Source organism: Solenopsis invicta, chromosome 6, assembly GCF_016802725.1.
Source record: "Solenopsis invicta isolate M01_SB chromosome 6, UNIL_Sinv_3.0, whole genome shotgun sequence".
Taxonomy (NCBI): Eukaryota; Metazoa; Arthropoda; class Insecta; order Hymenoptera; family Formicidae; genus Solenopsis; species Solenopsis invicta.
Genome location: NC_052669.1, coordinates 17,228,674 through 17,243,558, shown reverse-complemented (window position 1 = coordinate 17,243,558; position 14,885 = coordinate 17,228,674). Strand labels below are relative to the sequence as shown.

Here is a 14,885-nt window from a genome sequence, read left to right as displayed (position 1 = left end):
GAAACGCGTCCACTTGTATGCAATTTTGTGATGTCATCTATAAGCCTTTTGTTTTTAATGTCCACGAGCAAGTTGTAGCGATGAAGGAAATCTGCTCCCAGAATGGCTCGTGAGACTTTGGCTACTGTAAATCTCCAGGGGAATTGACGTCGCAAGCCTACATCCAGCGTCAATAATTTTTCGCCGAACGTGTCTATGGGCGATCCATTTGCGGCGTATAATTTAAAGTCCCTTGATGGTCGACGGTTGTGAACGGTTGATCTAGGCAGAACAGATAAATCGGCACCCGTATCGACTAAGAAACGCATACCCGTAGTGCTATCGGTTATAATAAGGCGGTATTGGTTTGTTGTGCCGTTTTCCACCGCCTCAATGGCCAACGGCGTGACTAGTTTTCCGAATCTACCGCTTTTTTACCTTCTTTCCACGCACATGGCTTACGGCATTTCCATGAGCTCTTTCCAAATTTGTTATGGAAGTAGCAGATGCCTGTTCAACGATCCTTAGACTTGTTCCTATTCCCATCTTGGTTTCTGGAAAAATTTCTCCTGTTACGGCTTTGACTCCTGCTGCGAGCTGTCCTTCGCATCAACATCTCAAGCTTTCCGATACGCTTGGTGAGCGCAGCAATTTCAGAGTCCGGTGACTGTGCAGTTGGTACGGCATCATTGCGCGACACTAGAGCTACCTCCTGGACGCCAGACCTCTCCATGGCTTTGTCGGCGAGTTCTGCCAGTTTTTTTAATTCCATGTCTCCTACAACGGTGAGAAGCTCCTGAATCCTCTTGGGCAGCCTCTGCAACCATAAAGTCTGCAGAACGCATGCTGCGATGTTACTGCCCGCCAATCGCGTCATTTCTCTAAGCAATTCGGACGGCTTCCAATCATTTAACTCGAGGCCGGTCAATAATTGGCGTAGCTGTGCTTCCTCGGAAGCGGCCAGTCTCGAGATCAGTGCGGTTTTAATGTCGCCGAACGAGTCGTTGGACGGGGGGGCAGCTACGATGTCGGCGACGATCTTAGTCGTCGGCGTATCTAAATGTCGGATTACAGCCGCGCATTTTACCGCGTCCGATTTAACGTTGTACGCCGCGAATTCGCGTTCTAACATTGCGAACCATAATTTCGGCTCCTCCCGCCAGAATTGCGGGAGCTTCGCATTCCGGAATTCACTTGCCTGAATTTCTGGTCGGGCCTCATTTGTCTCGCTCGGTCCGCTATCCGTTAACGACATGATTCCAATCGACCGTTCTCGAAATCCCTCTTCTTCTGGTATTAATCGGGTTTCGGCACCAAATGTGGCGTTGCTACGTATTTAGATAACTTGGGAGAGCACGTAGAATTATGAGGGTAACGACAGAAACGACGGATGTATCGAATACTCATTGCTTTATTAGTTTTTATAATAATTACTTTTCAACACGTGAACAGGCACAAATTATGTCGAAAGACCAGAGAGAGAATATCTAAAAGACTAGCGACTCGATGCGCTTACAGCGCCCCTAAACTTAACGGAGGAGGCGCCACACCAGTGCGTACACGCCGCCATCTGGTAGCACTTGGGTCGTAACAGTCCACCCAACCGTGCGTTCGGATATATAAGCCGGCAGTGGGAACGCCGAGTGAGATCTTTCCGGTCCGCCGAACCCGACAGGTCGAGAATCCTCGACCGCACTCCGACTCCCAAAAGGACGAGAATACTCGCCTCATCCAGACTCCCCTTGACGAGAATCCTCGTCGTCCCGGCTAGCTGAGGATCCTCGGCTAATCCTGCTATACCGAATACCGCTTCGCAGCCAATCACGGCGAGCATCCTCGCCGTGCTCCGTAGCCGAGTATCCTCGGCGAATCACCGTCCACGACGAGCATCCTCGTCGAGTCCGCAGGCTAGATATCCCTGGCCAATCACCTGCGTCTTCTCTCTCAGGGAAGATTCTCTTGTAACCTAAAGCTTTGTCAGGGCATCCGCGCTCTGACGAGATCTTCGCCTCACTTTGTACGAGGCGGCTTGGGCGAGGCGCGGAATCGCCGCCGTCGCTCCGATCCTGCGTTCCGCGGCTCCTCGATCACCCCGGACACCGTGTCCGTTTAAAACCACGCGATTAGTTTAAGTTGGATTATTTGTAGTTTTACGATTCCGTCAGTATTACCGCGGTTATAGTAATTTAGTTCTTATTATGTTTCTTTAAGTTAGAATTATTATTTGTCGCCTTACCGTTTCATCCGTATTATCGCGGTTATCATAATTTGATTCTTGTCTTGTTACTCATTTCGGCTCTCGCCTAGCATTCTCGTTATTCCGCGCGTCGCCGTACTTTTACCGTTACCAAAAACTAGCGTTTCGGACCGCTCAGCGGCGATTGGTCGTCGCGACCACCGCAAGCCAATTGCGTCCCTGCTTAGGCTAAGTCCACTTGTCGCGAGGCGTTCAAGTCAACAGGTTATCTGTCTACATGTAACTACAAAGTCTTGAATAAAGATTTAGTGTTTTGTCAACTAAATTCCGAGTGCGATTATTCTACCGAACCCGGCCCGGCGAGCTTATCCGCAACCGTATCCTGACTCCGACCGCACCGCACGAAAACCACCAGCGTTACATGTAAAAGAATACATCTTTTATATAATATGTAAAAGAATTGTGAACGTAACTGTATAACGCGAAGAATACTATAACCTGCTTAAGGGCCACTGCCTAGGCCCAGCACTGACCGATACGATTGGTGACACTAGTGTTCCGGTTGAGGTTCTCTTTTTTGCGCATGCGTGTCAAGAAAATCATCAGTGCAGTACGTAGCATAGACAAAAAGGTATTTTGTTATTCCCTCCCATCAAATTATGAAAAAATTTGCTGAAAATTGACGGACGGGATCCGATAGCGCACGGTGCAATGGCCCACCAACCAATTATCTTGACATATCTAACCCAATCAACGGAAAAACTCTAGGCATCGGCCGCTGTGAGTGGTGGTATGCTATCGGTCCCGTGTGCTATTGGGATCCGCCCACCAAGTGAAGTTCGGTTATAATTATGCCAAGGGTCTTGTCCGGATGGAATATTACTTGTAGTAGTGCGCCTGCGTACAGTCGTGTTCATTATAGTTGCGACACTTTTTCTTTGATGGTTTTTGGAATGTAGCCTTGCGCATCGAGCGGCGAACGTAATTGGCTGGATCCACAAGTAAGAACCAATCATGTTCTCAGCTCTCGTTATAGTTGCGCGTTCAGAAACGCATCTAAGAAAAAGTGTCGCAACTATAATGAACACGACTGTACATTTAGCCAACAAAGTTTTAAAACTCTAAAAAGAAACTCTTTTTCCTGCGTTACGGCGCTCCTGTCGCAGTGCTCGCGCGGCCATCTTTATTTTTCAAAACTTTGGAAAAGTCACCTACTAGAACCTATTGCTTCAAGAGGGCAAGGAAGGGAAAGTCCATCCGCACGAGACTCTTGGCATAATTATAATCGAACTTCATTCGATAAGTTTGTTTGATGTATAAATTATGCCTTAGGTCTCGTTAGGATAGAATATTACTTGTAGATATTTAGAACGTGATTCGTCCCGTTCTGACAATCATACTTAATTAATTATACATAAAGAACTGTCCGAGACTTGGAATAAAAAACTACACTGTTTGCTACTTCTTAAATAAGACTGCGTTTACAAACGCTTCTCCCTCTATTATTTGTCTATTATAGAAATCTGCAAAAATTTGCGATTCCCCGGATCAACCGGTCGCATGCTTAAAGCTAGTATCAGACTGCGCATTGAAAATTGAAGATTGAAGATTAAAGATTGAGCTTTGGCCAATCAAAAAACGGAGTTAAAATTTTCTTGTTTTGATTGGTTAAATTTCAATCTTTAATCTTTAATCGCAATCTTGAATGCATAGTCTGATACGGGCTTAAGACTCACTAAAACTCCTTTTCGAGCCGCTAGCAAAGTCGACACGTGTCTTGTATAGAGTCCTATATAAAGAGAGAAGCGACATCGAACCCCCACCACAACCTTCAGTATCCAATTGAGTCCTCCACCGCCATTTTGGGACCGCTCTAACGTCATCCAACACCAATAACACCATTCGTATCATTCTACAAACAGCTGTGGTCACAATATGGTTGCTCGCTTAGCCAATCAAGTATCAATCAGATTACTAATCAGAGCTTTGGACATCAATGTCGCTTCTCTCTTTATATAGGACTCTAGTCTTGTATACCCAGTGACTTTGAATCTGTCCATGGGGAAATTTTCCAAACTGAGAAGTCGCTATCTTTCTACATATTTACAGTTCATGATTAACGTAACAACCAATAAGCTTTAGTCGTTTCATTAATCATGAACTGCGAGTATGTAGAAAGTGGTGACTTCTCACTTTGGAAAATTTCCCCATGGACAGAATCAAAGTCCTTGGGTGTACACCCACGGAATTTGATTCTGTCCATGGGTAAATTTTTCAAACTGAGAAGTCGCTATCTTTCTACATACTTACAGTTTATGATTAACGTAACGACCAATAAGCTCTAGTCGTTTCATTACTCATGAACTGTAAGTATGTAGAAAGATAGCGACTTCTCAGTATGAAAAATTCCCCATAGACAGAATCAAAGTCTTTGGGTATACTGTAAGTGGAGAAAGTGTCATTGATTCAGTCTAACATGATTGCTTTTATCCACTGGCTAATCGTCTATAATCCCATCGTTCTGTGCGGATGTTTATAGGATAAAAAGATGGTAGCAAGAAGGTGCGCGAATATTGCGAGTCTTCGGTAAGAAATGAGAGATTAACATAACGATGCATAAGTTGTTGTGACCCTTGAAACGGGAAAAGGATAAAAGAACCGACCTGGAACCGATGTCTTTAGGTGACCTGGGGGTCAATCATGTAATTTCACGTGGAACTTTTCACGTTTCACTTTTCACGTTTCACTTTTCACTTTTCATTTTTCATTTTTCATTTTTCACTCATAGAGAGTTCACGTGAATCTTTTCACGCACAGCGATTATGTATGAATAATGCGCGGAAGTTTAGTTTGCGTTCCGAAATTCACCATTAGAGGCTCTGTCATTGCAACTATCAAGCGATCGTGAAAAAGGTTTTTACTTGCTTTTACAATATAACTTTTACTATAAAAATTTTATTATATAAAAAAGAATTGTAAAAAAAATATTCATAAATAAATAGCAATATTTCTTAGTTATATTGCATAAACTTAATTTACAAATATAATATATATTACATTTATTTTTAATGATCCATATATTGTAACAACTATTTTATTATGTAGGGCCAGTTTCACAACTTAGTTTAACCGGAGTTTAAACCTTTAAACTTGATTTACGGTAAATATTGTGTTCCACAACTGTCTTAAACCTCGGTTAACATTGTTAAACTGCGGTTAAAGTTGAACGGCGAAATTCGGGCGTTTAAGGTAGATAACCGAGGTTTAATACTGCAGCGCCACTGCTTTCAATAATCTTTCGAGTATTGTACTTCATGGCTGATATCTCCACGGAATTGTAAAAAGGTTATGTTGCAAGATATGGCTCTGTAATATATGTTATCGTCATCTGACGATGAAGATTTTGTGCAAATAATAAATCGACGCCCGAGAATAATTAGAAGACGACCGTCATATTTTGAAGAATTTGATGACATTGATTTTTATGCTCGATTTCGCTTAACTAAGGAATCTGTTACTGCAGTCTTAAGAGAAATCAAAGAAAAAATTTCTCATAAAACAGAACAGTAAAAATAGTTTTGTAATATTATTAAATTAGTACTTATAGATTACATACTATAATTACGATGACCATATATGTGTTTTTCCAAAGAACAGTTTTTTTTTATTTCGAGTGGCTGTCTTTTAGATTTATTTATTTTTTTCAAAACTCAATTTTGTCTTTTATTCTAATCTGTTGTTCTTTATTTTATGAGAAATTTTTTTCTAATTAGTGTTCCAATGTTTAATGTACTAAATAAAGTGTAAATTTTTACAGTAACAATTGAATTTAATTGTTTAGTTCAAACTGATTTGAAAACATGTAAGAAGAAAACTTTAAAACTTTTAAATTTGTTCATTATTTTTTGCCTTGGTGTATAGAACCTGTAATATCTCATTCCCTACTCTTCGGTAACAACCAATCACACTACTTGTTCTAGAAGAAAGATAAGTCTGTTGAAGTTTCTTCGCATAGATTATAGGTTTACGTAACCTAGAGTTAAAATCTGGTTGTGAAACGCGATAGAAGTTTAACCGTGGCGTTAAACTTGACGGTAGTTCAACTAAGCTCGGGTTAAACCCAAAGTTGTGAAACTGGGCCGTAGTAATCTAATACTCAAAATTACATTGTAATTTAATTCAAGCATTGTTTTTCAAAATTAATTTTAATTAGTTTTTTATGTGTGCAAATTTTAAAGTAAATTAATTTCATTAGTCATTAAATTTAACTTTGTTTAATTAAAAAATATTGAATAATTTAGAATACGGACCTTGATCAAAACTGAATTCACGGCTCACACATGTATTTTCCAAATTTATAAGTTATAAACACTTACATGATTGATTAATATTCTATTTCACAAGGCGCACCTTTCTTATATCATTATGTATCAAAACGCGTTTAAAGTATATTTTTATCTAAATTTGCATTTGATGAAACCTCATTCTATATAATTATCAAAATATCAATTTGTCAAATATAAATATCAAACCTAATTACATCACAAAAGCATTATTTTTATTTATGTATGTATTACTTTATCCTATCAACGCAATGCAATACCAAAAAGGTTAACCTCTTCAGTAATATCTCTTCAAACTGTTACCACACTGTTACTACACTTTCATTCTTATTTCAAAATACATACAATTTATTAATTCCCTAAATTTTCACCTTTTCGCCATCACGGCTGATGGCGAAAAAGTTCACGTGAAAAAGTTCATATTTCCGCTCATGAGTGAATTACATGATTCCGTGGAATCGTACATGATCGTGCAGTTCACGTGAAACTTTTCACTTTTCACGTTTCCGCCCTAGGGGAAATGTTACATGATAGACCTCCTGGAATCCGAATAAGAACACTCTTGGTAGTACAGGATATTTGCGAGGCGCGAATAGCTACCAGGATTTGGTAACGCTGATCTGTATTATTGTTTGCTGTTAGTGCAATAATAGAATTACTGTGAGAAACAGGAGTGCTGGCAATTCGAGTATTGAACGACGACATAATATTATTATCGACGCTTAAGCAACTTGTCAGATAATTAGATTGAATGTTCTTTGATTCATATATTGGCTTATTAAAAAGGAGTAGAAATAAAACTATTGTCTTGCACGTAGGTTGTTCCTGTGTTGGTGGTGGAACCATTGAAAGAATATGTTTTGTTAAGTAACGGTTTATTGTACACCCAAGGACTTTGATTCTGTCCATGGGGAAATTTTTTAAACTGAAAAGTCGCTATCTTTCTACATACTTACAGTTTATGACGTAACAATCAATAAGCTCTAGTAGTTTCATTAATCATGAACTGCGAGTATGTAGAAAGTGGTGACTTCTCAGTTTGGAAAATTTCCCCATGGATAGAATCAAAGTCCTTGGGTGTACGATCTTTTGTCTAAATTATTACTAGATCGATCATCCGCCGCTACCTCCAATTCAGTAAAAGAAATATGCCAAATGACGTAGTCATGAAGTCATCCGATGTGATAGGTGTCCGTAAAAATACTTGAGAACTGTCAATAACGTTCATTGCGCTAGTCGGCATTAAGTTTAAGTATGCACTGTACAATGATTTATTAAAAGAGATTGATGCTAGAAATGGACTTGAAAAGGAAAAGCATAAAAGTAAAATTCCCTTAGTCCAATGTAAACGCGTCAATTGCAAAGGACTCCGGATCTGGGATCCAGGAAATAAAAATCTTGTATTTCGCGTTGATGTTGTAACACATAACAAAACTTGATCCCAGGGATATCCTGCGGATGTACTATATGTCAAGGAATTTCTAATATCCTCTGAGGATATGCTTAGATAAACTTAAGACAGCGGGTCCCGATAGCGCACATCTCGATAGCACACAAACCACTCACAATAGCAGATGCCTAGAGATTTTCCGTAGGTTGGGTTAGATAAGTCAAGATGATTGGTTGGTGGGCTATCGGGATGGGCGCTATCGGAACCCTCCCAACTTAAGAGGACCTAAGGATATCCTGTGGATGTCTGAATGTCCGCTATGTAGAGCCCTAGGATATCGTAATTCAGATATCCTCAGGATGTCTTTGGATAATCAAATTTGATCCTGAGAATGTCCAATAGATGTCTTAAAATAACTTTTAGGACTTTCTAATTCTATGAATTTTTCTAAAACATTTACATAAATATTATTGCACCACATAATTCCAATGAACAAAACAATATTTTTGTAACATTTTAAAAAACATTTTTCGCAAAAAAAGATCTTGGAAATTTTCTTTTGGAAATTCCCAAGTGGTCACCCATCCAAGTTGTAACCGCGGTGGACGATGCTTGACTTTTACGACTGCTGCAAACTGAATCCCTCGTGATGATCTGTGAACACTTTATGCTAACACATTTATATAACTGATAGATTAGGTGAATATATATTATTAAAAAAATGAACCGTATAATTAAAGCATATTATTTATATAAATATATATAAAATTATAGTTTTTTTTAGTGATTTTTACAAATGCGAAATAGCATCTGAAATAACTTCTGTTATTTGTTTAAATTAGAATGCAACTAGAAATATATGCCAATATAATACAATATTTAAATTAAATATAAAAAAATTGTTATTAAAAAAACATTTAAAAAACATTTAGAAATATTGTTTGCTCATTGGGATGTAAATCAAGGTTTTTTCGTCCATGGACTTATTTTGTCTACCGATAATATTTATGTTTCTCAATATTACTGTGTTTAAGATAGAAATTTTGAACTTTAAAATCAAAAGAGCAAAAGCACAACCTTTAAATAGTTAATATATGCTATTCAAAAACTTGAGTATTTACATATAGTTAAATGGAATAATCTCGCAGATGAAAAAGTCATAGGAGTTATCAAAATTGTACGCGTTTGACGTGTTTATAATCCAGATGGCAAACCTCCTAGGAACGTCCTAAGGACGTCTATAAGATGTCGTAACGCTTTAAACCCATCCCATTTACGTCCCTGGACATTCAGAACGGATTCAGAATCATCTTGAGGACATGCTGTTAGGGTTTGTATATTATTAGTAATATAAAAAAATTTTTTTAAAAATCAGAATAAGATAGACTAAGGACTTTAATGGCAATTACAAATGTCCTAAGGACATCCTTTGGATGATTTTACATTTTAGATCAGAATAGGATCAATCCGATCAAAATAGTATATCCTAAGGAGATTTATTGCTACGTGGGACGTATATCTTAAAGACGTGCATATGCTCGACGTGTCCCCAGGGAGGGTCCTTGAACCTTGAACCCGATTGTTTGCGAGCGCCGAGTCACTAGTTCAGCCAGGTCGCGACTGGACAAAAGTTATCCGGAGAGACATTTCCAATTGACGAGGAGAAGCGTGCATCAATAACAAATGTGCGGAGCACAAATCGGGTGCGGAGCACAAATTTTTATTGAGAGAGAGAAAGAGAGAGTTAGGATGTCGACAAAAAGCGATTATTTTCTACGCTTATGTTTTTGAATGCCGCAAGCACTCTTACGCTCTCAGCCATTCGCTTATCGCTGATACGGCACGACCGCTTGCTTTGAAGTTGCGGCAGTAACAGCAGTAGCATCGTGATTTTCTTTCTCCAAGCCAAGTGTCGCGCCGCATGCTGAAGACCTGCGAACTAGCTGGTTAATCAGTAGAGGCCCTGTGTGATCTGCTGGATTTGACGCCCTGTCTGTAGACACGGGGGTCATATACAAAGCAGAGGAGCCGTCGGTTAAGGCTCCTCTTTGTCAATTCTTGAGCGAAATAGGTTGACAAGGAAACTTACCCTTTTTTTTTTATAGTTGGGAAACGCCTTTATGGGTCTCCGGTCCTGTGGGGACAGAAACTTTTTCTGACGTCTGGGCTCTGGACGGATCACGGGATCGAACTAGCATGCACCGCGATCCGTCCTAGCCCAAACGGGTCCCCGCCCGAGAGCAGAAACCCTCCTCCGGAGTTAGCGGCCAGAATTCGATCGAAATCGAGCCCCAGCCGCCCGAACCGGGATGCCGGGTGTGCATTGGACCCCCGTGGAAGAGGGCCCTTGGTACGCACTCCCGCATCCCAAGTCCCAAGACGGATCAATCGGGCAACTACCCCGCCGCTGATTCCGCCCGAGGCGTACCTCCTCAACAGTGGAAAGGGTAGGGCCCTCTGTCCGGTCTAGCCGGCGCTGTGAAGGTCCTCTCTCCCCACTGTTTCTTCCCGGCTATTCCACCTTCATACTTCCCTGAGGAAGAGGGGAGGAGAAGGAGGCTTATCTGGTTCAATGCCCCGGCTCTTGAGAGCCGTCGGCTCCTCGTGTCGCTGGGCTGTAAAAGGAAGATCGTCTCTTAACCTCACTTGGATATCTCGTTTCCTCCTATGCCCGCGTGAGCATTTCTTATGCCGCCTATGGCTCCTAGGCCTCTAACGACTTCAGCTACTTGAATCCGACATCTCGAATAATCTGAAACTGTCTAATAAATGTGAAAAGGAACGAGAAATTCTCGAACCACGATGTGTTGGCTGATGCAAACAGAAACACAATGGAGATGGCCGTGCTAGCGCCGTGATAGGAGCGCCACGACAAGAGTGCCGTAGCGCGGAAAGAAGAGATTCTTTTTAGAGTGTTAAAATTCTGTTGGTGAAAGGTGCGCAGGCGCACTACTACAAGTAATATTCCATTCGGACGAGACCTGAGCCATAAATTTATATATTATATATTATTATATATTATTAAATTTAGATTATATATTCATACATATATAATTTAAAATAATATAAAATGTAATAGAATTTAACAATAGATTTGTATTATGTATACGAAGGCAAATCAATAATCCCGTATTTGAAAACAGGCGGAGTTGCTGATGCATGTTGGCATTTCTATCGTGTACTATCATCTTTTAAACGACGCCATGAAATGCGAAAAAGTGCGAACAAAGTTTTTATTTCTTTGCACGTTTTTCCATCCACACTTTGATATTGCTTTTTTTCACTTGTACATTAAGAGAAAAAGATTTATATTTTTTTGTGAAAAAGATGGAAACGATGAAATGTTGGATCAACGAGAGATGTCGGAAATGATTGTACAAATGAAAAATTGTCGGATGTGTACAGTGTCAATAGTTCAAGACTCGAAGTGATCAAATTGTTGAATAATCGCCGTAATAATTGTCATCAAGTTAACGTAGTAATTTACAAATGGCACAATAAGCTTTAATTGAACATAGTAATTTAAATACACTACTCAAAAGAAAATAGGGAACACTTTCCAGACACCAAAAATTAGGCTATTTTCAAATGACTGTAACTCGGTGAAAAATCATCGTAGATAAAAAATAAAAAAAGCATTTTGAAGCTTGAAGATCCAACTTTAACGCTCTATCAGCAGATTTTCAAAATTCTTTTAACTTCCTTGTCTTATGCAGTAAAAAAGCACACCCTGTTTTGTTCCTTAAAATTTCGTATTTTTGACACTTTGCAGCTCGACCAACAAATTTTTTTCGAACAATTCAAGTAAAGCTTCATAAACTACAACATTTTGCCTACAAAATGCTTTTTTTTAAATTTCTCTACGATTTTTTTTGACCGAGTTACGCTACTTTGAAGCTAAACCTGCATTTTTTACAAATGATATCCGTACTCCGTGAAAAATCATCATAGACAAAAAATCAAAAAACCATTTTAAAGCTCGAAGTTCCAGCTTTAACATGCTGTTAATGGTTTTCAAAAATTTTCTCAATTTCTTAGTACTATGCCCCAAAAAAGATACACTGTTTTTTCCTTAAAATAACGTATTTTTAACAGCCTGTAGCTCAATAAAAAAATTTTTCTCGACAAATCCAATGCAAGTGCCATAAAGTATGACATTTTCTCTACAAAATGCTTTTTTTAAAGTTTTCTCTATGATTTTTTTTGACCGAGTTACAAGACTTTGAAGATATACATTTTTTACAGTACATTTTTCCGAAAAATGACGTCTACCGCCGACATTAGCATTACCCAATGTGCACCACGTGGAGGTTGTCGGTCGGATTTTTGCACATCGTGTGTGTGTGTGTGTGTGTGTGTGTGTGTGTGTGTGTGTGTGTATGTATGTATCACAGCAGAGATAAGGACCCCGCAGTTCGTCACTTCTGCAGTATTTAATGACTCCAAACCCTCTCTGCTGTGTGTGTATGCGCTCGCGCGCATGAGAGTTCAATAGTGTGTATTTCCTCCTCTCTGATCAATTACTGCTTGCAAGCGTTCTCGCATATTTATACATCTTGCAATACGATCTTGCGGAATGTTGTGCCAAATTTCCGTTAAAATTTCTCCCAATTCTTCTAAATTTCGCGGCTGTTCCTCGCGACGCCTTAATCGTCGTTCCATTTCATCCCAAATGTGCTCGATTGGATTTAAGTCCGGGCTATTGGCGGGATGATTTAACAGTCTAATTGCGTGTCGTTGAAAAACACGTCGCGTTATATTCGCCGTATGAGGTCGAGCGTTGTCCTGCATAAAAATAAAGTTCCGACAGGTTCGATTTAATAGCAAAACGTGTGGTCGTAGAATATCGTTGATATAACGAACACCCGTCATTGCCGGAGGTGGCAGGATCACTAGATCACTTCGTCTTGTAAGTGATATACACCCCCACACCATCACGGAACCGCCGTTGTAGGATCGTATTGGCATAACGCAACATCGATCATAGCGTTCATTTCGTCGACGCCAAGTACGTATACGAGCATCATTGCCATAAAGGCAAAAACGTGATTCGTCGGAGAAATATACATTTCTCCAATCCCTAGCGGTCCAATTTATGTGATCGCGCGCAAATTGATAACGTACTTGGCGATGTACGAGTGTGAGTCTTGGTACTTGTGCACGAACACGAGAACGAAGACCGGCTTCTCTCAAACGGTTGCGAATTGTTTGTTCGCACACATGGCGCAAATGAATGTCATTACGAATGTTTCTTGCGGTAATTATTCGTCTTTCTAATGCATAACGAACAACGGCTCGATCTTGTCTATTTGTCGTTAATCGAGAACGACCACTACCTTCACGTCTCGTGTAATTTCCCGTGTCTTGATATCGTAACCAAGCTCTACTCACTACGGACACAGATGCACCAATATCTTGCGCCACATAACGCATACTAAAACCTTGTTGCAAAAGCGCAATTATGCGTGCAACTTCTACGGCCGATAAATGTCTACGCGGCATTTTGAAAATTCCGTGTCGCTTATCACACTGCGAGAATCGCCGGCGTACTAAACAAAATTTTATTGTATTGAGCATGCAATGTTTACATATGGTCATCTTTGTCTAAAAAGAGATTTTTTTTAGACTAAGACGACTATATGTTTACAGTTCACAGGATTGGAGAAATGTATATTTCTCCGACGAATCATGTTTTTGCCTTTATAGCAATGATGCTCGTATACGTACTTGGCATCGACGAAATGAACGCTATGATCGACGTTGCGTTATGCCAATACGATCCTACAACGGCAGTTCCGTGATGGTGTGGGGGTGTATATCACTTACAAGACGAAGTGATTTAGTGATCCTGCCACCTCCGGCAATGACGGGTGTTCGTTATATCAACGATATTCTACGACCACACGTTTTGCTATTAAATCGAACCTGTCGGAACTTTATTTTTATGCAGGACAACGCTCGACCTCATACGGCGAATATAACGCGACGTTTTTTTCAACGACACGCAATTAGACTGTTAAATCATCCCGCCAATAGCCCGGACTTAAATCCAATCGAGCACATTTGGGATGAAATGGAACGACGATTAAGGCGTCGCGAGGAACAGCCGCGAAATTTAGAAGAATTGGGAGAAATTTTAACGGAAATTTGGCACAACATTCCGCAAGATCATATTGCAAGATGTATAAATATGCGAGAACGCTTGCAAGCAGTAATTGATCAGAGAGGAGGAAATACACACTATTGAACTCTCATGCGCGCGAGCGCATACACACACAGCAGAGAGGGTTTGGAGTCATTAAATACTGCAGAAGTGACGAACTGCGGGGTCCTTATCTCTGCTGTGATACATACATACACACACACACACACACACACACACACACACACACACACACACACACACACACACACACACACACACACACACACACACACTCACACACACACACACGATGTGCAAAAATCCGACCGACAACCTCCACGTGGTGCACATTGGGTAATGCTAATGTCGGCGGTAGACGTCATTTTTCGGAAAAATGTACTGTAAAAAATGTATATCTTCAAAGTCTTGTAACTCGGTCAAAAAAAATCGTAGAGAAAACTATAAAAAAAGCATTTTGTAGAGAAAATGTCATACTTTATGGCACTTGCATTGGATTTGTCGAGAAAAATTTTTTTATTGAGCTACAGGCTGTTAAAAATACGTTATTTTAAGGAAAAAACAGTGTATCTTTTTTGGGGCATAGTACTAAGAAATTGAGAAAATTTTTGAAAACCATTAACAGCATGTTAAAGCTGGAACTTCGAGCTTTAAAATGGTTTTTTGATTTTTTGTCTACGATGATTTTTCACGGAGTACGGATATCATTTGTAAAAAATGTAGGTTTAGCTTCAAAGTAGCGTAACTCGGTCAAACAAAATCGTAGAGAAATTTAAAAAAAAGCATTTTGTAGGCAAAATGTTGTAGTTTATG

The 14,885-nt window shown here is 39.9% G+C and overlaps 1 protein-coding gene across 1 annotated transcript; it reads right to left on the bottom strand.

Moving 5' to 3' along the window:
• Positions 1 to 493: 493 nt before the first annotated feature.
• On the bottom strand, positions 494 to 1,234 carry LOC120358107. The gene has a single exon (XM_039450827.1). It carries the CDS (start codon positions 1,232 to 1,234, stop codon positions 494 to 496), a length of 741 nt encoding a protein of 246 aa, XP_039306761.1.
• Positions 1,235 to 14,885: the final 13,651 nt, after the last annotated feature.

Coding starts and splice junctions, on each gene's coding strand:
- LOC120358107 (XM_039450827.1), bottom strand. CDS start 1,234: ATGTCGTTAACGGATAGCGGACCGAGCGAGACAAATGAGGCCCGACCA.